Source organism: Cnephaeus nilssonii (genome assembly GCF_951640355.1).
Source record: "Cnephaeus nilssonii genome assembly, chromosome: 13".
NCBI classification, from domain to species: domain Eukaryota; kingdom Metazoa; phylum Chordata; class Mammalia; order Chiroptera; family Vespertilionidae; genus Cnephaeus; species Cnephaeus nilssonii.
In genome coordinates, this window is record NC_137084.1 from 83,558,179 (window position 1) to 83,581,122 (window position 22,944).

The 22,944-nt window shown below is 42.8% G+C and overlaps 1 protein-coding gene across 3 annotated transcripts in view; it reads left to right on the plus strand.

Moving 5' to 3' along the window:
- Positions 1-22,944, plus strand: part of ARHGEF12 (Rho guanine nucleotide exchange factor 12) — a 244,174-nt gene that overhangs the window by 143,414 nt on the left and 77,816 nt on the right. For all 3 annotated transcript variants that reach the window (XM_079787790.1, XM_079787791.1, XM_079787792.1), the window contains 8 exons: positions 14,985-15,077; positions 17,034-17,144; positions 17,463-17,561; positions 20,320-20,362; positions 20,636-20,741; positions 21,034-21,171; positions 21,665-21,697; positions 22,001-22,115. In XM_079787790.1, the coding sequence (XP_079643916.1) occupies positions 14,985-15,077; positions 17,034-17,144; positions 17,463-17,561; positions 20,320-20,362; positions 20,636-20,741; positions 21,034-21,171; positions 21,665-21,697; positions 22,001-22,115 (738 nt within the window). The remainder of the gene's footprint in view (positions 1-14,984; positions 15,078-17,033; positions 17,145-17,462; positions 17,562-20,319; positions 20,363-20,635; positions 20,742-21,033; positions 21,172-21,664; positions 21,698-22,000; positions 22,116-22,944) is intronic.

Below are 22,944 nucleotides of genomic sequence, written 5' to 3' on the forward strand. Positions count from 1 at the left end.
CCTTTTTCCATCCTTTCACCCTCAGTCTGTGTGCATCCATTTTTCTGATTTGGGTTTCTTGTAGACAGCAGATATATGGGTCTTGTTTTCTTATCCAATCCGTTACCCTATGTCTTTGGATTGGGGCATTTAATCCATTTACATTTATAGTTATTATTGATAGGTACTTGTTTGTTGCCATTTTTATTCTTTACTCCTGTGTTCCTTCTTTGCTTCCTATTTCGTCTTTTTACAGCACACCCTTTAGCATTTCTTGCATTGCTGGTTTGGTGGTAATAAACTCCCTTAGTCCTTTTTTGTCTGTGAAGCTCTTGATTTCACCTTCAATTTTGATTGATAGCCTTGCTCGGTACAGTATTCTTGGATTCAGATCCTTGCTTTGCATGACTTTATATATTTAATTCCATTCCCTTCTGGCCTGATGTGTTTCTGTTGAGCAATCAATCGCTAGTCTGATGGGGGATCCTTTGTAGGTAACTTTCTATCTCTCTTTGGCTGCTTTTAAGATTCTTACTTTGTCATTGGTGTTTGCCAATTTAATTATAATGTGCCTTGGCGTCGGTCTTTTGGGGTTCATTTCGCTTGGGACTCTGTGAGCTTCTTGGATTTGTGTGGGTTTTTTCTTCCCTGTATCAGGGAAGTTTTCTGTCATTATTTCTTCAAACAGGTTTTCTATTCCTTGCTCAGTTTCCCCTTCTTCTGGCACCCCAATTATGTGGATGTTGTTCCGTTTCGTGTTGTCCCAAAGTTCCCTTAGGCTCTCCTCCTATTTTTAAATTTTTTTTCCTAGATGCTGCTCTGCTTGGGTATTTTTTTTCCATCTTGTCTTCTGGCTCACTGATGCGGTCCTCTGCGTCTTCTAGTCTACTCTTGATGCTTTCTATTAAGTTCTTTACAGCAGCAATGTCATTTTTCATTTCCTCTTGGTTCTTCTTCATTTCCTCTTGGTTCTTACTCAAATTGGCGAATTTGTCTTCCATTCTTTTCAGCCACCTTATGACCATTTCTCTGAATTCTTTCTCTTACAGGTTGCTTGCCTCCATTTTGTTTACTTCCTTTTCTGGTGATGCCTGCTTTTCTTTCTTATGTGGGCTGTTTCTTTGTCTCCCCATGGTCTCTCCTCTCCGGGTTTCTGGTTATGTAGTTCTCTCTCTCATGAGTTGATTTAAAGGCACAAAATACAACACAACCAGGTACAACGCACAAGGCACTGAACTTAAATGTATTCATGATATTAATAACCTCAAATAAAGGAAATTACCAGAGAAAGGCAAATTAGGGGATATGAGAGAAAGAAGAAGAGAGGGAAAAAAAAGAAAAAGGAGTGCAAAAATGAAATTGGGAAGAGGAAAGAGAAAATAAAGAGAATAAGAAAGAAAAGGGGAACAAACTATATATATGGCGAGAAAACTCCTATAGAACAGCCACTAATCCCAACAAATGCCAGCAACAAGTACTTGGAGATGAATACAAACTACAAACAACAACTAATATCAAGCGAGGCGAGGGAAAACAGAAGCAAAAAACAAAGCAAAAAAAAAAAGAATAAGCAAAACAATCTCACAAGAAAGCATAAAAAAATCAATATAATCAACATTCAAGCAAACAACAACAAAAGGACAGAGAGAAAAACAAATTTTTGGATAGTTTAAACAGAGAAGAGAGAGGTGTGTATGGACTTGGAGCAGGGGATTGGAAATTAGATATATAATTAGGGTGAAATTTTAACAGGGGGTAAAAAGAAAGAATAGGGAAAATCTCAAGCAGGAAAAGGGTAAGAGAAACAGGACACCAAAAGGGGAAAATTGAGGAAGAGAGTGATGGCATAAAGGTAGAGTTGAGATAGAGTAAAATGATGCTAAAGGAAAGATGAAAATAGAATGTAGAACACTAATCCCAAAGTAAAATAGAGAAAATAAAATGACACTTTTTTAAAGAAAAGGTAAAATAGTAGTTTGAAAATAAAAATGTAATAATTAAAAAGGTAAAATCAAGTGAGGGAAAAAAAATTAGTTTCTTAGGTAAAAGATGAAAAAAATAAAAATTAAAAAAAAAGTGCAGTAGTGAAGGTCATTCACTTCCTCTACCCTTCTCTTTGGCACGCCTGTTTCCCAGTCAGGACAGTATTGCAGTTCTCTGCATTCCACTGCTCCTCAGTGTTGTAAGCTAGTCCTGATTTTTAAGCAGGCGGTGTCTTAATTTCTTGTATTCCTTTATTTGTGATTACACAAGAGTCAATTTGTGATTAGCCCCTGGGTGGCAGTGTTTCTGGATTGACCTCCGGGTCTGTAGGTCCTCTCTAGCCTGTGCTTAAATCCTGCTTTCCCTGTGGCACTCAATACCGGTTTGTGGGAGTGGGCTGCCCCAGAGCTGGTTCTCCGATGGTCACTCCCCGCTGATCCCCAGGTTCCAGAAAAACAACTTTCCCCTGCAGTCTCCTAGGGTATCCCCATCTGGGTGATCCTATGTATTGGGGTTAGTCATCAGAAGCAAGGATTTGAAGAGGAAAAAGCACAAGTGTGCGAACAACGGGGCTGCGCGCAAGTCTGCGCAGTCCCCCTTTCTCCCTTGGGTCTAAGCAGCCGGCACACTTTTAAAATTTTTAGGCTGTCCTTTTGCATCAGATCAAAATGGGTTGCTTTTTAGAGATCCCTTCTGTTAGCAGCTCTGAGGACCCCCTTCCACATTCACGGATCACGCCAGCCCCAACAGCCACGGTATTTTCTAGGCACAGACTTCCCCCGGTCTCCAGCTCCCGCAGTGCGCGCGTTTCTCTCTCCTGCCGGACCACAGACCCCACCTTCTCCCAGGCGAAATCTGACCTTTCCCTGAGGGAGTGTAGAGCTCCTCCGAATCCGCGTGTTTGCGCCATTTGGGGACCGGTGTTTTGGGGTTCGCAGCTGTTCGGTGGGTGCCGCAGTTGTAGATTTTCAGGCTTCTGATAACATCCACTTTCCCCTCAAGATGGCACGGTCTCCGCGTTTGAGCCCGTGGTTCTGGGAGGGAACCCAGGAGCATTGGAGGCTTCCCGGTCAGGGGAGCCTCGTCCGTCCGACAGTCCCCCACCTTCTCCTGGAGTATAGCTGTCCCTTAACTCGCCAACAAATACTCCCCATGTGACCCTCAGCTGTTCTTTCTATCTGCTCTGGGACAAGGCTCGGGACACGGCTATCTATTCCGCCGCCATTTTTTTCTCCCTCTCCTTTCTATCTCTTTTTACAACAGTTCCTTTAGCATTTCTTGCATTGCTGGCTTGCTAGTGATAAACTCCCTTAGCCTTTTTTTTGTCTGCGAAGCTCCTGATTTCCCCTTCAATTTTGCATGAGAGCCTTGCTGGATAGAGTATGCTTGGATTCAGTCCCTTGCTTTGCATCACTTTTTATACTTCATTTCATTCCCTTCTGTCCTGATGTGTTTCTGGTTGAGAAATCATTTGATAATCTAATGGGAGACCTTTTGGAGGTAACTTTGTTTCTCTCTTGCATTCTTTAAGATTCTTTTTTTTAAAATTTAATAAATCTTTAATGTTCAGATTATTACAATTGTTCCTCTTTTTTCCCCCCTACCTCCCATCCACCCGGTTCCCACCCTACCCTCTGCCCTTACCTCTCCCCCACTTTCCTCATCCATAGGTGTATGATTTTTGTCCAGTCTCTTCCCGCACCCCCCACACCCCTTTTCCCCTGAGAATTGTCAGTCCACTCCCTTTCTATGCCCCTGATTCTATTATATTCACCAGTTTATTCTGTTCATCAGATTTTTTATTCCATTGGTTTTTAGATTCACTTGTTGATTGACATGTATTTGTTGTTCATAATTTTTATCTTTACCTTTTTCTTCCTCTTCTTAAAGAATACCTTTCAGCATATCATATAATACTGGTTTGGTGGTGATGAACTCCTTTAGCTTTTTCTTATCTGTGAAGCTCTTTATCTGACCTTCCATTCTGAATGATAACTTTGCTGGGTAGAGTAGTCTTGGTTGTAGGTTCTTGCTATTCATCACTTTGAATATTTCTTGCCATTCCCGTCTGGCCTGCATAGTTTCTGTTGAGAAATCAGCTGACAGTCGTATGGGTGCTCCCTTGTAGGTAATTAACTGTTTTTCTCTTGCTGCTTTTAATATTCTCCCTTTGTCTTTTGCTCTTGGCATTTTAATTATGATGTATCTTGGTGTGGTCCTCTTTGGATTCCTTTTGTTTGGGGTTCTGTGCGCCTCCTGGACTTGAAAGTCTTATTTCTTTCACCAGGTGGGGGAAGTTTTCTGTCATTATTTCTTCAAATAGGTTTTCAGTATCTTGCTCTCTCTCTTCTTCTGGCACCCCCATAATTCTGATGTTGGTATGCTTGAAGTTGTCCCAGAGGGTACTTACACTGTCTTCAAATTTTTTGATTCTTTTTTCTTTCTGCTTTTCCGTGTTTTTTTTTTTTTGTTGTTGTTTTTTGCTTTTTTGTATTTCAGATCTTTGACTTGATTCTTGCGTTCCTCTAGTCTGCTGTTAGGTCTCTGTATAATATTTTTTATTTCAGTCAGTGTATGTTTAATTTTTAGTTGGTCCTTTTTCATATCTTCAAGGGTCTTGCTAAATTTATCAGCCTTTTCTAGGCAATTCTTGAAAAACCTTATAACTGTGGTTTTGAACTCTATATCCAGTCATTTGCTTTCCTCCGTTTCTTTCGTTTGTGATCTATTTCTTTGTCACCACATTTTCTCTCCTTCCCTGAGTTGGTAGAGTAGCTTGGTGTGGTAGGTGTCCTATATGGCCCAGTGGCTCAGCCTCCCCAGTTATCTGAGGTGGACACTCTTGGTGCACCCCTTTATGGACTGTGTGTACAGCCTTGTGGTATTTAAGTCTTGATTGTTGTTGGTATCACTGGGAGGAATTGACCTCCAGGCCAATTGGCTGTGAGGATCAGCTGTGTCCACACCAGGAGAACTTCTGTGCTGGAGATGGCCTTATGAGACAACACTTGCAAAATTGCAAAAGCCTTTGTGCTCAGCTTGGATGGGGCAGTGTCTCAGGGCTGAGCAGACACCCTTGGCTTCCCATCAGCCCTGCCCTATGAGGCCCCTGTGTCTTAGTGTCCTTCGGTAATCGCTGCAGGCACCTCTGAGAGAAAGCCGCCCCTGAGTCTTGCCCGCCATCAGAGAAACCAGTTTCTTCTCCACTGAATCTGGATTCCCATATTCTCGCCCGAAACGAGTTCAGCGCAGCCGGGAGCCTCTGTCTCTGTCCCGCTAGAGAAAGCCAGCGGCACACTCAGCAGTCATTCCTCTATGTGCGCACTGTCATGCGCCTCCAGACCTCTGCCTCTCGCGGCTACTGAGTTTCTGTGTGCTTTTTCTTTTCCTGACAGTCCAGATTCCCCCCATATGAGTCTGGATCCTCAGGGTCTCGCCCAGAACTGGGGTTCAGTGCAGTCAGAACTGGGGTTCAGTGTAGTCGGGAGCTTCCTTCTCTCTCCCGCTTGAGAAAGCCAGCCAGGCACTCAGCCGCCCTTCCTCTCTGCGCACGTGTGTCTCCGTACCTCAGCCTTTTGCAGTTCCTCTGAGTCTCGGTGTGCTTTTTTCTTTCCTTCTATTTGTAGAATTTCCACTCAGCCAGCTTTCCTGTGGTTCTGGATGATGTCCGTTCTGTCTTTTAGTTGTAGTTTTGAAATTGTTGTGCGAGGCAGCAGTTTACGTGTTTACCTATGCCGCTATCTTGTTTTTTCTTCTTTTCAAGATTCTTTCTTTTTCATTAATGTTTGCCATTGTATTTAGGACATGTTTTGGTGTGGGTCTTTTGGGGTTTATCTTGTTTGGGATTCTTTGTGCTTGTGTGACTGTTTCCTCCCAAAATCAGGGAAGTTTTTTGTCATATTTCTTCAAATAGGTTTTCTAATCCTTGCTCCTTTTTGTCTTTCTGGTGCCCCTATTATACATATGTTACTTTGTTTCATGTTTTTGTAAAGCTCCCTTAGGCTCTCCTCCTGCTTTCTAATTTTTTTCCAATTTCTCTTTATAAACCTTTTAGATGGTGTGTGTTTTTCTGCCCTGTCATATCTTCTAACTCACTAATGCAATCCTCCGCTTCTTCTAGTCTACTGTTGAAACCTTCCATTGTGTTTTTTATTGTATCTATATAATTTTGCATTTCCTCTTGATTCTTACATAAGTTGTTGATTTTTCTCCTCCATTCAGTTTATGAATTGTGTGACCTTTTCTCAGAATTATTTTTCTGACATATTGCATGCTTCCGTTTTATTTACTTCCTTTTCTGGTGATTTACCAGGGCTGACCTGTAGACTCAGAGCGATGGATGAACAGATTGCTCTGACACATGTTTCTGTGAAAGAGAGGCTAGGGCACTACTTGGCTATTGCTGCTAAGGAGCCCTGTTTATCTTCCTCCCTTGACTTTTATTGTCATAACAGCTTGAACTAAAAGTAACCTCTAGATACAATCAGCAGGTAAGTATCCTTGAGAAAATATATGCTTCTACAAGGTCAGGTCTTTAAAGACTAAATATAGAGATTCTAGCCAAACACCCCGGGGATTGGACTTGTTTGGAAAAGTCGAAGTAGGGGCTGCCACCTTCAGCAAGGTCCCCTCAGGCCCCCGACCTTTCAAATAATCCTCCTTATAGACATTCCAACCAAGTCCAGTGCCCTCCTGCATCTCCCCCCTTTTGTTTTCTTGGCTGTAGAGGACAGAGGGAGATGGTGAACTTTCTGCTTTGGAAGGTTGGAGTCTGCGAAGCACATTTACTGCTCAATTTCTGATTTTGTAGACTGTAAAAAAAATAGAGAATTACAATGACACCAGTGGTTAGTTTAATTAAGAAGACAGGGTGCTTACAAGCATTAAATCTTTCCTTCTAGCAAGGTATAGGGAACAGGATGATAAAAGGGAAGGGGCAAGGGTGCGGGATGTAGCTACGTGCAGGCCTGGGGTCTGTAGACATAGCTATTGTCAGGCGATGAGATGATGTTGGCGAGTTGATGTTGATTTCTGGTGAGTCAGTCTGACCATGCTTACTGGTTGCGTTTGCTGGATTCACAGCTGAATTACCTCTCTAATAACATCGCATAGGCTTTGAAAAGACAACTTTAGGGAAAACTTAACCCCCTATTCACATATAAGGATATGTGTTCTAAGATCTACACTAATAAAAGAGAAAGATGCAAATTGACTGTACCTCTGTGACACCCACCAGCCATTCAGGAGTGAATATGCAAATTAACCCAACAAAGATGGAAGGTTAATTTGCATACGCAGGCGTATAGTGGCCGGGCGGGGTGGCACGCCTGTTATGAGGCGGAGGGCAGGGGCAGAAGGAGCTCCAGGAGCGAAGACTGCAAGCTCCCAGCCCGGGCGCCATGAGCGAAGACTGCAGGTTCGCCGGCCGCGGGGCGGGAACTTGCACCTCGTCGCCATGGGAATGCAGTGGGTGTTCACACCGAGCGGCCGGGGGCGGTGCAGGGAGCTTGCAGTCTTCGCTCGTGGCGCTCGGGCCGGGAGTGAAGGCTGCAAACTTCCAGCTGGCTGGGAGCAAAGACTGCAGGTTCCCCGGCTGGCCAGAGTGAAAACTCCAGCCGTAGCGAATGCCTGGCTCCTGGGTGCCGGAGGAAAACGGGTGCCAGCAGCCAGGTGAAGGAAGGCCTATTCTAGCACAAATTTTGTGCAACAGGCCTCTAGTTTAAAACAATGTGATTACTTTTCAAATTAATTCAGGTGCTCTCTTTATTAGATTTATTATTTAGTATACTTATAATTCCTTTTAAGATTTCTCTTTATAAACCTTTTAGGACCTTTTTAATCATTCTTACAACTTTCACAATTATTCTTAAGTATTCCTACTCTCATTTCCTCTCTTCCTGTTATATTCCTTTCTTTACATCTCTTTTCACAATTTTACCTCCTCAACTTTAGTTCTCCTTTAATTGTACAGACTCTCTGTAACTTATACATACCTTTTAAAATTTATATATACCTTTTATAACTTATATATACCTTCTGTAACTTATATATATATATATATATATCTTCTGTAACTTACACATACCCTTTCAGTTTGTCTACTTCACTTTCTTTTTCCTTTATCTTTATACCTTCTATTATACGAAAACTTTAAATTCCTTCTAATTAGTTATGATTAAAGCTTAGTTCTACACAGGTTCCTCTATGCCTAGCTTCAGAGCAGTTGGAGTGGTGAGAAGTATGTCTATCTCTCCTCTAGTTGGCCTATCATCCTTGCTTATGCCTGTCTAACTGCCTACCACATCCCCCTCAAGGGTCTTGGCTCTGAATTCTTTCAGGGAAAGGGCACACCGGGTTTCTTCTGTAGCTGCCTCGTGCTGAGGCGGGGCAGAGGTTTCTCTCAGAGCCGAGAGATACTTGCTCTCTGTCAGGTGGACGATGAGGCCTAGGCACAGAAGGAGGTGACAATGGTGCCTAGAGGTGGTTTTCCCTAGTTACAAGTAAGGCTTGTAATCTAGTGGAGACAAACTGTGTTATAAAATTTAGTTTTATTGAGCAAACGTTAGAACAGTTTCTGATAATTTCCTGTTGAAACATTTGTTCTCCCTAAAATCATCCTTATTAAGTCTAGTTATAATTTGACCTGATTGTTTGCATGAACACAATATGAATAACAGTTGATTACATAGGCTATTTTTTTTAAAAAACGTGCTTTGCTGGGATCTCATGAGAAAGTGTATTCCCAGGGCTAAAAAGCCAAGCCACACAGTTGCCATCAGGCTTTGCCTGCAATATCTACAGAATTGGGGTGCATTCCTAAAGTTGAGGTCCCCATAGATGTCTTGAGGTTTCTTTCATGCCATCTCCCAGGAAAGCAACCTTCGTTCCTCACCTGGAAAGACTGCCATCAACCACGTGACCAAGCAAGGAACCAGGCTCTTTATCTCAGGGGCTTATCGGCTTCAAAGTCACTCTTCATTCCTTAGAGCTTTCCGGTGACATCCAGAGTCCTGGCATGTCTCTCTCAGACATGGCATTCCAGCCAAGTTTTGGTTAATAAAACCACAATTGGCAACTGACTCATGTCCTGCTATGAAGAAATCAGATTCTTATTAGATTCATGCAAACAAGTGTATTGCATTAGAACAAAAATTACTAAAACTATAATTATTTTTAGTTCATTTAGTCCTATAATGAAATTTCTTTGCTCCTGTATTTCTATAAATTTAGATACTTTATTGAGTAATATAAATGACATGGAATCTTGTCCTTCTTACAAAGCACAATATTCTACAATATTATAACTTATAACACTTGGTTATAAATGAAAGCATATTAGAATCTATTTAATATATAATATATAGAGAGAGAGAGAAAGAGAGAGAATATAAATTTTATTTCCTTATTTGACAGAGCTTCCCATATACCTTAAGTAGAAAATTTTCCTTCATAAGGAGAGAAAGCAAATCTTAAAATTTAAACCCTGGGAATGTAATCAAATACATTATATATTATTATTACTAAAGAGTGTTAAGTAATCTATTCATTAAAGTATTCAATTTCCTGATTAATATAACAATTATTTTAATATATATAAAACCTTTGCGTCCTAGGCAAATACAGGAAAAACCTTTTTTTTCCTTGCTTTCAGAAATAGGCTTATTTTTCCAATGGAAAACATACATCCTTAAGAAGTATAACAGAGAGAGGGAATTCCTTAGCTGAGAAACAATTCCTTGGAACTTGGAAATCCCAAGTGGGCTCCAGTGACTTACTGCACAGTTACTTTCATTTTCTTACTCTTCGTTTTCGAGGATCCGCTGCATTCCGTTGCGTTCCTTGGTACTCACAGAGGGGCACCACTTTGCAGGGGCTGACTCTCCGACCCTGAGCAACGGATGCGTGATGAGTCACACACGTTCTGTGAGAGGCTAAGGCACTGCTTGGCTATCGCCGCCAAGTACCCTGTTCACCTGCCTCCCTTGGCTTTTATTGTCACCACAGCTTGAACTGAATTTAACCTCCTGATGCAATCAGCAGGTGAGCATCCTTGAGAAAGCACATGCTTCTACAAGGTTGGGTCTAAAGACCAAACATAGAGATTCCAGTAAAACACCCGGGGCTCGGGCTTGTTTGGAAAAGTTAAGGCAGGGGCTGCCGCCTTCGGTAAGGTCCCTCCAGAGGCCACCGGCCTTTCAGAGAATCCTCATTTTTTTTTTTAAAATAAATCTTTATTGTTCAGATTATTACAATTGTTTCTCCTTTTTCCCCCCCATATCTCCCCATCACCCGTTCCCTCCCCCTGTTGTCCTTATCCATAGGTGTATGATTTTTGTCCATTCTCTTCCCATAACCCCCACACAGACACCCCTTTCCCCCTGAGAATTATCAATCCACTCCCATTCTATGCCTCTGATTCTATTATGTTCACCAGTTTATTCTGTTCCTCAGATTTGAATTCACTTGATTTTTAGAATCACTTGTTGATAGATATTTGTTGTTCATAATTTTTATCTTTACTTTTTTCTTCTTTTTCCTCTTTTTAAAGAATACCTTTCAGCATTTCATATAATACTGGTTTGGTGGTGATGAACTCCTTTAGCTTTTTCTTATCTGTGAAGCTCTTTATTTGCCCTTCAATTCTGAATGATAACTTTGCTAGGTAGTGTAGTCTTGGTTGTAGGTTCTTGCTATTCATCACTTTGAATATTTCTTGCCATTCCCGTCTGGCCTGCATAGTTTCTGTTGAGAAATCAGCTGACAGTCGTATGGGTGCTCCCTTGTAGGTAACTAACTGTTTTTCTCTTGCTGCTTTCAAGATTCTCTCTTTGTCTTTTGCCCTTGGCATTTTAATTATGATGTGTCTTGGTGTGGTCCTCTTTGGATTCCTCTTGTTTGGGGTTCTGTGCGCTTCCTGAACCTGTAAGTCTATTTCTTTCACCAGGTGGGGGAAGTTTTCTGTCATTATTTCTTCAAATAGGTTTTCAGTATCTTGCTCTCTCTCTTCTGGCACCCCAAAAATTCAGATATTGGTACGCTTAAAGCCATCCCGGAGGCTCCTTATGCTATCCTCACATTTTTGGATTCTTCTTTCTTTCCGCCTCTCTGGTTGGGTGTTTTTTTCTTCCTCATATTCCAGATCTTTGGTTTGACTCTTCGGGTGCGGTGGTCTACTCTGTATATTCTTTATTTCAGACAGTGTATGCATAATTTCTGACTAGTCCTTTTCCATTTTTTTGCTATTCTCATTTAGGTCCTTGAAGGTCTCTTCACGTTTCTCAGCGGTTTTTAGAAGATTCTTGAGTAACCTTATAAATGTGGTTCTGAACACTGTGTCGTCCATTAGTTTGCTTTCCTCCATCTCTCCTACTTGTGACATACTTCGATGTCTCCACATTTTGGCTGCCTCCCTGTGTTGATGGAGTGGCTTTGTGTGGTCGGTGACCTATAGGGGCCGGTAGCTCAGCTTCCCCAATCTCCCTAGGTGGTCACTCTTGGTACTCCCCTTTGTGGGCTGAGTGGAAAGTCTTGATGTAGCCCTGATTGCTGTTGGTACACTGGGAGGAATTGACCTCTGGTCCAATTGGTTGTGAGGGCCGGCTGTGTCTATAACGGAAGAATTGCTGTGCTGGAGACACAGTAGGGCTTTGGTGCTCACTGAGTCTGCCTCTTGAATGTGTCCCTTATGAGAGTGGTTGAAATCTGGTGTCGTCCACACCGACAGAAAAGTCACTCTCACTCTCCGACCGGCCGAGAGTCCCGTAGGCATCTGGGTCCCCCGCGTGTCCCCAGAAACTGGAGTTCAGAGTGGTTGGGATTGTTGGTATCACTGGCGGGAATTGATCTCCAAGCCAGTTGGCTGTGAGGATCAGCAGTGTCTCCGCTGGGAGAGCTTCTGTGCTCAGCTTGGATGGGGCGGCGCCTCAGGGTGGCACAGACAAGCTTTTGTTTCCTGTTGCTCCGCCCTAAGAGGGGTGGTTTCTCTGTGCCCGAATTAATGGCTGCGCGCCTCTGAGAGAAGGCAGCTTTCGAGCCTCTCCCGCTGCCTAAGAGACCAGTTTCTCCCCAGCTGGGGCTGGATTTCAGTGCAGACCAGAGGTTTTATTTTTCTCCCGAACAAGAAATCCAGTCACTGGGAGGGCTGTGCTCAGCTTGGATGGGGCGGAGTCTCAGAATGGCGCAGACAAACTTGGTTTCTATCCGCGCCGCCGTAAGAGGGCAGGTTTCTCCGTGCCCGAATTAATGGCTGCGCGCCTCTGAGAGAAGGCAGCTTTCGAGCCTCGTCCGCTGCCAAACAGACCAGTTTCTCCCCGACCGCAGCTGGATTTCAGTGCAGTCGGGAGGTTTTATTTTTGTCCTAAATGAGAAAGCTAGCCACGCAGCATCTGCTGCCCTCCCTCTCCGCGCGCTGCGAGCAAGCCTGCCGCGTCTTCAGCCGCCCGCCCTTTCCGCGCTCACGGATCTCCGCACCTCCACAGCTCCTGAGGCTCAGCGTCCCCCTCTTTTTTTCTCTAGTTGCAGGTTTTCCACTCTGCCAGCTTTCCGGTGGTTCTGGACGGTGTGCGCTCTGTTTTCCAGTTGTAGTTTCAAAATTGTTGTGATAGGCAACAGTTAGGTGTTTACCTTATGCCGCCATCTTGGTTTCTTCCAGAGAATCCTCCTTACTGACATCCCAACCAGGTCCCGGGCTTCCCTGTAGCGATTCATCCTTTTCTTTCCTTGGGGGGTTGTGTCTTTGTCTCCCCATTTTTGCTGTCTCTTTCTGGCCCTGGGCACCCTTCTTGGGGTTGAGAGGTTGAAGACCCACTCCGGGCAGTGGTCTGGACATCGTTAGCCCAGGGGCTGGGTCTGCCTGGGGTCTCAGCCTTGATGGTCTCTGCTGCGTTGTAGCCCTCTCGCCCACAGACCCGGTCCCTCAGCTGTCTGCTTCAGGTGCTCAGGGCGGTGGGAGCACGTGCACAGTCCCTCTGGCGGGCGGCTCCCTGTGAGGGCCCAGAGCCCTCTGGCATGGGGCAGGGTGGCACCCTAGGTCCCTTTGCCAGCGCACTTGCAGCGCAGTCCTGTGGCCCCTGGCTGGGGACACCCACTTGCTCCGGGTCGCCCTGGCAGTGCTCTCCTGTGTCCCAGAGTGAGGCGTGTGCTGGTTCCTCCAGGCACACCGGGGAGAAGCAGGTGTGGGTTGCTCTGGGTCGCGGTCAGAGCTCCCCTGTGACCTGAGTGGGACACGCGCTGGGTTACTCGGTGTCGCCCTCGCAAGACCCCGGGCTCAGGGCAGAGTGGGCGCAGTTCTCGCTTTGTGGTGGTCCACAGCGAGGTGTCCGCTCCGTCCCCTCCTCAGCGCGGAGCGGGGCTCCTGTCACCGGAGTGAGGTGCACGTTGTGTTGCTCCAGTTTAGCAGATGCAAATACTAAGCGTTGGGACAACGCTTAGGGAGGAAAAACTACAGTGACATGTGATTTACTTAATTTGTAACTTGTTTCAATGACTACTACTTTGCAGATGACTCCCAAAACTTTATAGCCCCACTCTTTTTGCTCAGCTGCTGTCAGATTTAAGCCAACTTTGTTCTTTTCTATTTCTTCCGAAATTGTTACTTCTCTTCATACTCTGGTGTCTTTGAATTTAATATTTGTGGTCTTTAAACATCCCATATATTTTACATTATCCATTAACTAGAGGCCTGATACACGAAATTTGTGCATTGCGGGGTGGGGGGAGGGGTGTTCCTCAGCCCGGCCTGCGCCCTCCTGCAATCTGGGACCCCTCAAGGGACATCCCTCTTGCAATCCAGGACCCTTGCTCCTAACCACCCACCTGCTCACTCCTAACCTCCCTCCTGCTCGCTCCTTACCACTTGGCTCACTGCTCCTTACCTTCCACCTGCTCACTCCTTACCGCTTGGCTCACCACTCCTTGGCACTGCCACAGAGGCTGGAGAGGCTCCCGCTACCACCGCTGCGCTCACCAGCCGTGAGCCCGGCTTCTGGCTGAGTGGCGCTCCTGCTGTGGGTGCACACTGACCACCAAGGGGCAGCTCCTGTGATGAGCATCTGCCCCCTGGTGGTCAGTGCGCGTCATAGCGACCTGTCATTCTGGTTGTTCTGCCGTAATGGTCGCTGGGCCTCTACACTGCCTATTTCATGCTGAATTTTACACAGTGAATTGACAAAGGGATGTTCTATTTCATGGAGTAATATCTGTAATTTATTTTTGTAATTTTGTCATTTTTGTTTCTGTAGCAGTGTTTTATGTGATGGCTTTAAATTTTAATTTTCCTTGTGCCTGTGATTTTCAGCCAGGAAGGATCTTATCCCTGGGACACTTGGTAATATCTGGGAACATTTTTGGTTGCCGTGGCTGGGAGGCTGTTCCTGGCATCCATAGGTGTGCAGAGGGAAGGGTGCTGTTACACACTTTACAGTGCACAGCACAGCTCCCACAGAGCATCACCTGTCCAAAATACCAACAGTGCAGGGCTGGAAGTGCTGCATTGTGCACTTAGGAAAATTAATTAAAAATGAAAAATTAAGGTTTAGTGACAGTTTTCAATATGTGACATTAATAGAAATCTTTGTATTAACCTCTGCAAATTTTGTAATATCATTTCTACTCTGATGTTTCCTTTGCCCTGATGTCTTCACTCACAAATTTAAAATATAACTTTTTAATATTTAACAATTTATATAAGCTAATTTTATTTTTTCTGTAACAAGGTCTAGACATGTATGAAGTAATAAATGAGTATCCTGAGAGTGATTGAAATCAGATAACCAGGAGTATAGTGAGCAAAGAATGTTTATTATTTCCAGGAGAATCGTGCCCCCCACCCCCAAATACTGTTGTAGTTTGTTTGCTGCTGTGGTTCATGGCCTTGAAAACTTGAGACCCACTCTTTTGAGAGTAAAGTACATAAAGAAAACAAATAAAAAGAAGTCACACCTGTTTGGTAAACCACATCTTTATTCCTTCTCTGAATTTGATGACAGGTAATCTTTTTGTTTCTTTTCTCTGAATATCACCAGGACACTCAGTCACTTATCGGGAGCCCTGCGACCCGCACAGCACCTCACATTATTGGAGCAGAGGATGATGATTTTGGTACTGAACATGAACAGGTGATAATATTTTTTTCTAAAAAAAACCCATTAATTTTCTGAGATATTTGATTATTGTAAAAATGAACACTTTTTGGACATTAACTAAAATTAACTGGTTAATTAGTGGGTTAGTTGCTTATTTTAGCTTTAATCAATAAGAATGACTTTGCTTTTAAAATCCTAAGTACTTCATTTTAGGAGAGGGAGGTGTTTTGTAAAGGTTGTTTTTCTTTTTATCTCACATTCCAGTGGCTTATTGATGGTATATAGGAATATGATTGGCTCGGTGCTTCCAGGAGCTTTTTAAAATAGCTCTTTTGGCGCCCTGGCCCATGTGGCTCAGTGGGTAGAGCATCGGCCCACAAACCAAATGGTTGCGGCTTCAAGTCCTGGTCAAGGGCAACCTCTGTTGCAGGTTTGATCCCGCACCCCAGGGCACATGTGGGAGGCAACCAACCGATGTGTCTCTCACATCAATGTTTCTCTCTCTCTCCCCCCACCTCCCTTCCACTCTCTTTAAAAAAGCACTGGAAAAAGATATCCTCGGGTGAGGGTTAACAACAACAAATTTGTGATTTTCTCCATAGGCAACCACGGTGTCTGTGACTAGAGACAGCCTTTTCGTTTCCAATCTGTTTATCTTTTACTTCTGTTGTTGCCGTCACTGGACTGATTAAGACTCCAGTGATGCGGTTGAACTGGAGTGGTGGGGCAGCACGCCTTGGCTTTATTACTAAATAATAATAGTAACGATTAGTCTTCCATCGTACAGTATAATAAGTTAGCTGTGGGTTTTTCACAAACACTTTGTATTACAGGTTAAGGAAGTTTCCTTCTATTCCTAGTCTGCTGAGAGTTTTTGTCATGAATGGATATTGAATGTTATTGAACAAGTGAGATGATTATATTAGTCTCCTAGTATGGATTGATATTAGCCTGTTGAGCCAGCTCTGCATTCCAGGATAAACCCTAATTGGTCATAATGCATTTTCCTTTTTAGACGTAGCTGATTCAATTTGCCATTATTTTGCTGAGGATTTTTGTGTCTGTGTTTATGGGGGATATTATTGTGTAGTTTTGTTTTTTTGTTGTTGTTGTTTTTGTAACTTGTTTGGTTTTAATAGTTGGGTATTGCTGGCTGCCTAGGATGAATAAGAAGTGCTACCGCAGCCCAGCCAGTATGGCTCAGTGGTTGAGCGTGACCTGTGAACCAGGAGGTCAGGGTTCGATTCCCTGTCACAGCACATGCCCAGGATGCAGGCTCGATCCCCAGTGGGGGGCGTGCAGGAGGCAGCAAGTGTTACGGCCTCTTATATTTTCTTTTTAAATAAGAATTGTGGACTTATTAGGTCATCTGGAAAAGCAGGTGCGCTGAGCCCACGATGGTGTCGGCCTCCATTGTGTTTTCTAAGAGAGATTGTATGGGATTGGGACTATTTCTTAGATTAACTTTAGTCTCACCGTAATTCATTTACATGTAAAATTATATGAAAGTTGTGATTTTAGTTACCTTCATTTTAATGATTGCTCTTTTCTGTATGGTAAGGAATATATACATTTATTATAGGCCAGTGTTACTTAAAGTGATACAACTCCATTTTCTACCACCATTTCTGTGATTAGTTCAAAAGAAAAGGAAAAGAGCTGGTTTCTTATTAGGCAGAGTCTTCCAGGACATTTGCAGGATGCTGAGAGGTAGGTGTGTGCTGACTCCGAGATGCCTCCGCTCCTTGATAATTATCTCCTAACCTGCATTCTCCAGGATGGCCTTCCTCCCAGCCTCTCCCCTGAAAGTGCTCATGGCGGAGGAAAAGATTCCATAGCCTGGGTTGCTAGTAAATTCTAGTGAAAGTTCTCCGATCTGGAATTTGTTACGGTGGATCTAAGTAGATTTTGATAGTTATGCTTAGTTGAGCTCATGTGACATTTGCATTTGTGTTGGAGTCACTGATGTGTAATTGTTTCCTTTTCTAGATCAATGGGCAGTGCAGCTGTTTCCAGAGCATTGAACTGCTGAAATCCCGCCCTGCTCACTTGGCTGTTTTTTTACACCATGTAGTTTCACAGTTTGACCCTGCGACATTGGTAATATATTTTACAAGTTAGCACATTCAAAGTTTTTACATTGAGTAATAAACCATAAAACTTTTCACTTCTGTGAAATAAGTGGGAAAGACTTTTTTCAGTTTTCTAAACATATAAGGATAGACATGAAAGATACTTAAAATGTTATTTATTTTTTTAAGCACTTTGTTGAATGTTTTAACTACTACTGTTTCCTTTGTTCGGGTACATTGTTTATGGTGACTTGCCTGTTCCAAACATTCATACTCTATGAGAATATAACAGATTATATTTTTCAAGATTTCTCACTTTTCTTCTTCATTTTCTTCTTTACTACAGCTCTGTTATCTCTATTCAGACCTTTATAAACAGACCAATTCCAAGGAGACTCGTCGTATCTTCCTTGAGTTCCATCAATTCTTCCTGGATCGATCTGCAGTAAGTTGCCAAGTTAATAGTAAACTCTTTGCTCTAGTACACTGAGTTATCGGCCTCCTACTTCCAGTTTTCCCTCCCATTTGATTTTTTTCTTTCACTTTTTTTTATTATTTTAAAAATTGATTTTAGGGATGGTGTGGGGGGAGAGAGAGAATGAGAGAGAGAGAGAGACAGACAGGAGAGAGGGAGAGAGGGAGAGAGGGAGAGAAGGAGAGAGAGAGAGAGAGAGAGAGAGAGAGAGAGAGAGAGAAAACATTGATCGGTTGCCTCCCTCCGTATTTTTGGACTTTATTGTGCTTTGTGACATCTGTCAGTTATTGATTACTCTTGTCTTTTTTTTTTTTATTATTTCTAAATTAGTTGTAGTCATATCTATTGTCACATGTGTATGATTAGGATGAGGGAATAAAAAGAGAACACAAAGATATACATTTATATGTCAGGATCCAAAAGGTAACACTTGCATACTTGAACTCCGCTTGGTCTCTTTGAAGTTTTTAGGTACAAGTTTAACTAGAAAGTGGTGAAAACTATCTTATTTACGTAAATGATAGTAAATGGCAATAGTGTTTCCTAAGAGTTTTATTATTCGCTTTGCTCTCGGGAAAGGAGAAGTGGCCCGAATGCTCCCTGGGTAATCAGTCCCTCCGTGTCCCTGGGTCTCTCTCTCTCTGACTGTGTCACACTTGCTTCCTCCTGGAGCGCCTGTCCCTTCCTCTCCTGTCCTTTTCTCAGCTGAGGACCTGCTTTTGCTTGAGGACTGGGAAGTGGTCTACAGCAGAGAGCGTCTGCAGACAGCCCTCCCCTCCGCCACACCGTGCGCATTGCTTCCCGTGCGGAGACCTGCTGCACGCGCGGCGCTTCCTGCCCGCACCGCCGCTCTGTGTTCTGTGCGGCCCTTTGCGTCCGCCGCAGCCCTCGTTAGTTCTCCCATCTCAAAGCAGTGAGCACGCACAGGAGCTTGGGGCCTCTCCGTTCCTTTACACAGGTGCCCGCACACAGCTGAGTATAATCACCACTAGTGAGGCCTTCCCTGACCAGCTCACTTAAAATGGAACCCCTTTCACTTTATGCTGCTGTCTCTCCTATTATTTTTGTCCATAGAACTTATATTTTATTAACTTACTTTGTTTGTTTGTATTCTTACTCTACCCTGAATCTAAGCTTCGTCAGGAAGATGTTTTTATCCTGTCTGTTCACTGCTGTTCCCCCAATATTAATAGATCACAGCACAGAGTGGACACTCAGATATTTTTTGAATGAATGTTAGGCTTCTGATTTTACTGCCATTGTTTAATATATTACGCATCATATTTATTAAGAAATGACAGCATATTGAAGTGTATTTGAATTTCACATATAGAGCTCCATGCTAAGTTAAAACTTTATATTTTGTTACTGATCTATATAAGTTTATTAACATTAAAATGTAAGAACCTTGATTAATTTGCTAATTATTTTTGACACACAGGTGATATTTTTTTCATATAACTATCCACGTGTATAAATGAACATTTATTTACTTTTTTGCATTTGTGCTAGAAATACTTTTAGGAAAGTTGATTTGAGCTGCAGCATGGCAACATCAGTTAAAGAGAAAGCTTTGAAATCCACTTCCCTGTCCTTCAAATGAATATTAGCGATCTCATAACTTTTAGCAGTGACTTATTTTCAAATATAAAACTTTAGATCTTATAGGAATTGTTTAAATTCTGGAAGTATACGACTTAAGTAGGTGTATAATACAAAGTCAGTATACAGAGGTTATGATATTTACTGTAACCGCAAAAAAAAATTTACTTTTAAGATATTTCCCAAATTGATGGGAAGGAAAACACATTTCTAAATGAATAGCGGGACCAGAAACTGCAATTATTATGGGAGAAATCCAGCTATACAGAACTAAAACACAGTTACTTTAATTAGTTCAGTAGTGTAAATGCTACAGATGGTTGCTGGATATTTAAGACTCCAAATCCTCAGAAATGACATCCACTAACTCTCTCATTGGGAGTGTGACTATTGTGAGGGTTCTTTAAGGAAAGGGACTGGAAATATCATGGTCTGTAGTGGGAGTATCTCAAATACAGTAAATAAAAATTGTAATGATAAAAGCATAATATGCTAATTAGACCAGACGTCCTTCCCGACATCCTTCCAGACGATCTTCTGGATGAAGCTGGGGCTGCGAGGGAAGCCTGGGTCCCGGGTGCCTGCCAGCAGCCAGAGGGAAGCCCGGGTCCTGGGTGCCTGCTGATGGCTGGAGGGAAGCTGGTGCCGGCAGCCGGGGGAAGGAAGGCCTACTCTTGCACGAATTGCGTGCATTGGCCTCTAGTAGTTACATATGAGTGAATTTTCCATATAATAATATATGCACATAGTTTAGTTTTTGCCTATATTAATTCAAATGATGTAGATTAACCAGATTCTAGAAAGTCAAAGTCAGGATTTATTCGTTCCCGAAAGCTACAATAAAGCCAGGAAGAACAAGTAAGGCACGGAAGCATTTAGTCATTGAGTAAATATTGTAGGTAATTCCTTTATAGCGTGATCTGTGGAAAGGGCTCCTCCTCCAGGTGAAACAGTAGAACACACCAGAGCTGTGACATTGGGTGGGGGAGCACAGTCAGTGAGCTTGTGCATAATTGTGCTTGTGAAAAGAGGTGTCCAGGCTCCATTAACTACTTATGCAGGCACTTGTATGCATCTTGAAAAGTCCTGAGTGCTGTCTCACTTTTTCTTTGCATTTCTGTTTTAGCACTTGAAAGTTTCTGTTCCTGATGAAATATCAGTAGATCTAGGTAAGTTTGGAGCATCTATATCCTGGAGAATTATATCTCTCTAGTTACACAGCTCAGCTCATTTGTCAAGGTGTTATGTGTCATGGGGTGACTAGTAGGTCATCGCATTGAAGGGTAAATGAAATCTGAATCATGAGATGAAATACATGAATTAAGTTGAAGAACTCTTTGACTCCAAGACAAGTTTACCCCAGTCACATTGGTACGTTGCCAGTGATAATGCACAGATTATACCTTTAGATCAAGTAAATGTTTCCCTTTTTCTCTTTTCAGAAAAAAGAAGACCGGAGCTGATTCCTGAGGATCTCCATCGCCACTATATTCACACTATGCAAGAACGAGTCCACCCTGAGATCCAGAGGCACTTGGAGGATTTCCGGTAAGCGTGGGGATAGAGCCGTAGCTGGAAGGTTATAGATGAAATCCTTGGCTTAGCATCTGGTCTCCATCTCTGTTACTAAAGCATAATGAGCATCTGGAGTCAAAGTGTTTGGATATTGAGAGTTCATGGTTCCCTCGCCATGTGACTTCCCCGTTGGTCTGTGCTCTGTTGAGTGAGTGCCGTCCCAGCAGAGGTGTGTGCCGGTAGAAAAACCCTGACCTGGGCCTGTTGCTGGGAACTCGCGGCTGTGCAAACGGGTGAGGGAGATAACGCCTCCTGTTCCCCGTAGGCAGAAAAGGAGCATGGGGCTGACCTTGGCTGAAAGCGAACTGACCAAACTTGACGTCGAGAGAGACAAGGACCGGGTCACCTTGGAGAAGGAGCGGGCATGCGCAGAACAGATTGTTGCCAAAATTGAAGAAGTGTTGTAAGTAACAGACGTGACGTAGAAATGCCCCTTATTGTGCTGAGAGGGCACTCTCTGAGCACATCCTGAAGGGGCCGGGCCAGGGGGCGGGGCTACTTCCTTCCTCATGGTGCTTGATAAACTGAATGTTTTACTTACTTCTTTTGCTGATACTTTATTATTTTTGCTGATAATTTATTTTAAATAAAGTTCTTGAGTTTCTTTTTCTGGGTATTAGCAAAATGAGTAACTATAAAATTTCTAGCTGATGAAGAACAGGTTAAATGCTTTCATTGGCTTAAATTCAGAGGTTTGGAAATCACATTTCTGCTATAAAACGTTTATAGTTGATGACAGGACATGAGTGAGAAGCATGCAGCTCCTTTGAGGATAGAGGGGTTTTTCTTAGAATTACAGTCCCTGTGGCTCTGTTCTGCTGTTTCAGGCATCTGGGTTTAATAGCAACTCTTTTCTTAAACTTTAATATTTCATTTGTAAATGTTTTTATTTTTAGGATGACTGCTCAGGCTATAGAAGAAGATAAGAGGTAATACAACTTTTATTCTAGAATTTTAAGGAAATAAAAAATAAACTCTTTTCTTTTGTCAGTCCTGAATTATATATTATTTCTTTTAACTTAAAAAATGTAGACCGTCTCCTTCTGGTGGCTTATATTTTATTTCATTAATATTCTAGTGTTTTGAGATAGAATCCTTTCCTGGTAATTCCTTCTTTTCTATGTGATGAATGAACTCTAAGAATTCCATCACCGAGGTTTTGGAAGTCAGTTGTTATCTTTATTTTACCCACCCTCCTTTTTCTTATTTTTTCTTAATCTGTTCTCCTCCAGTTCAACAATGCAGTATGTAATTTTCATGTACATGAAGCATCTGGGAGTAAAAGTGAAAGAACCTCGAAATTTGGAGCATAAGCGGGGTCGGATTGGGTTCCTTCCAAAAATCAAGGTGAGGCTGGGAGAGCGCTGTGTGCGGTCTCGGTGCTTCCGCCTGCTTAGTGCTCGCTTCTTCAGCAGCTCCGAGCGGTGCTGACGGGACAGGGTGCGGCTCCGTTGTCAGAAACTCCAAACCCACTGAGAGCGCGGGGTGTGAACTAATTACTAGAAAACATGAAAAGTGAAAACAGCAACTTACACAGAGTGCCATCCCCAGCTTACCCTTTTCCTTTGTGGTGCCTGTCACAGTTGATAATTATTTGTGTTTTTGTTTAATGTTTATTTGATCGTGAAGCTCTGTGAGGGCAAGGAGCTCCTTCATCATTGGACCTCCCGCTTTTAGCATAGTGCGCTCACATTGCCTGAGCTTAGTAAGTAAATATTTGCTCAGTGGATAAATGAATCATGTACAAGCTCCCAGTAAATGTGTTATAAAAATATCCTTTTGTTTTCCAAAATTATCAGCTCTAAAGAGTTTGAAAAAATGTCTTAAGTTTTTTATTGAATTTACTGGGGTGACATTGGTTAATAAAATTACACAGGTTTCAAGTGTACAATTGTATAATGCATGATCTGTCCACTGTATTGTGCGTTCACCACCCCTTCAAGTCTCCTTCTATCAGTATTTATCCCCCATATACACTCCTCCACCTCCCCCAGATAGCGTAAGTTTCATCTATACACAGTACTGTGTGCCAGTTTCTAATGAGTATCGTGTGTGTGTGTGTGTGTGTGTGTGTGTGTGTGTGTGTGTGTTTCATTTACATTTAACCAATTTCTTTCAAATGACCATTGGAATTCCATTTCTATGTTTGAAAACAACAAAAGAAACCCACTCTGTT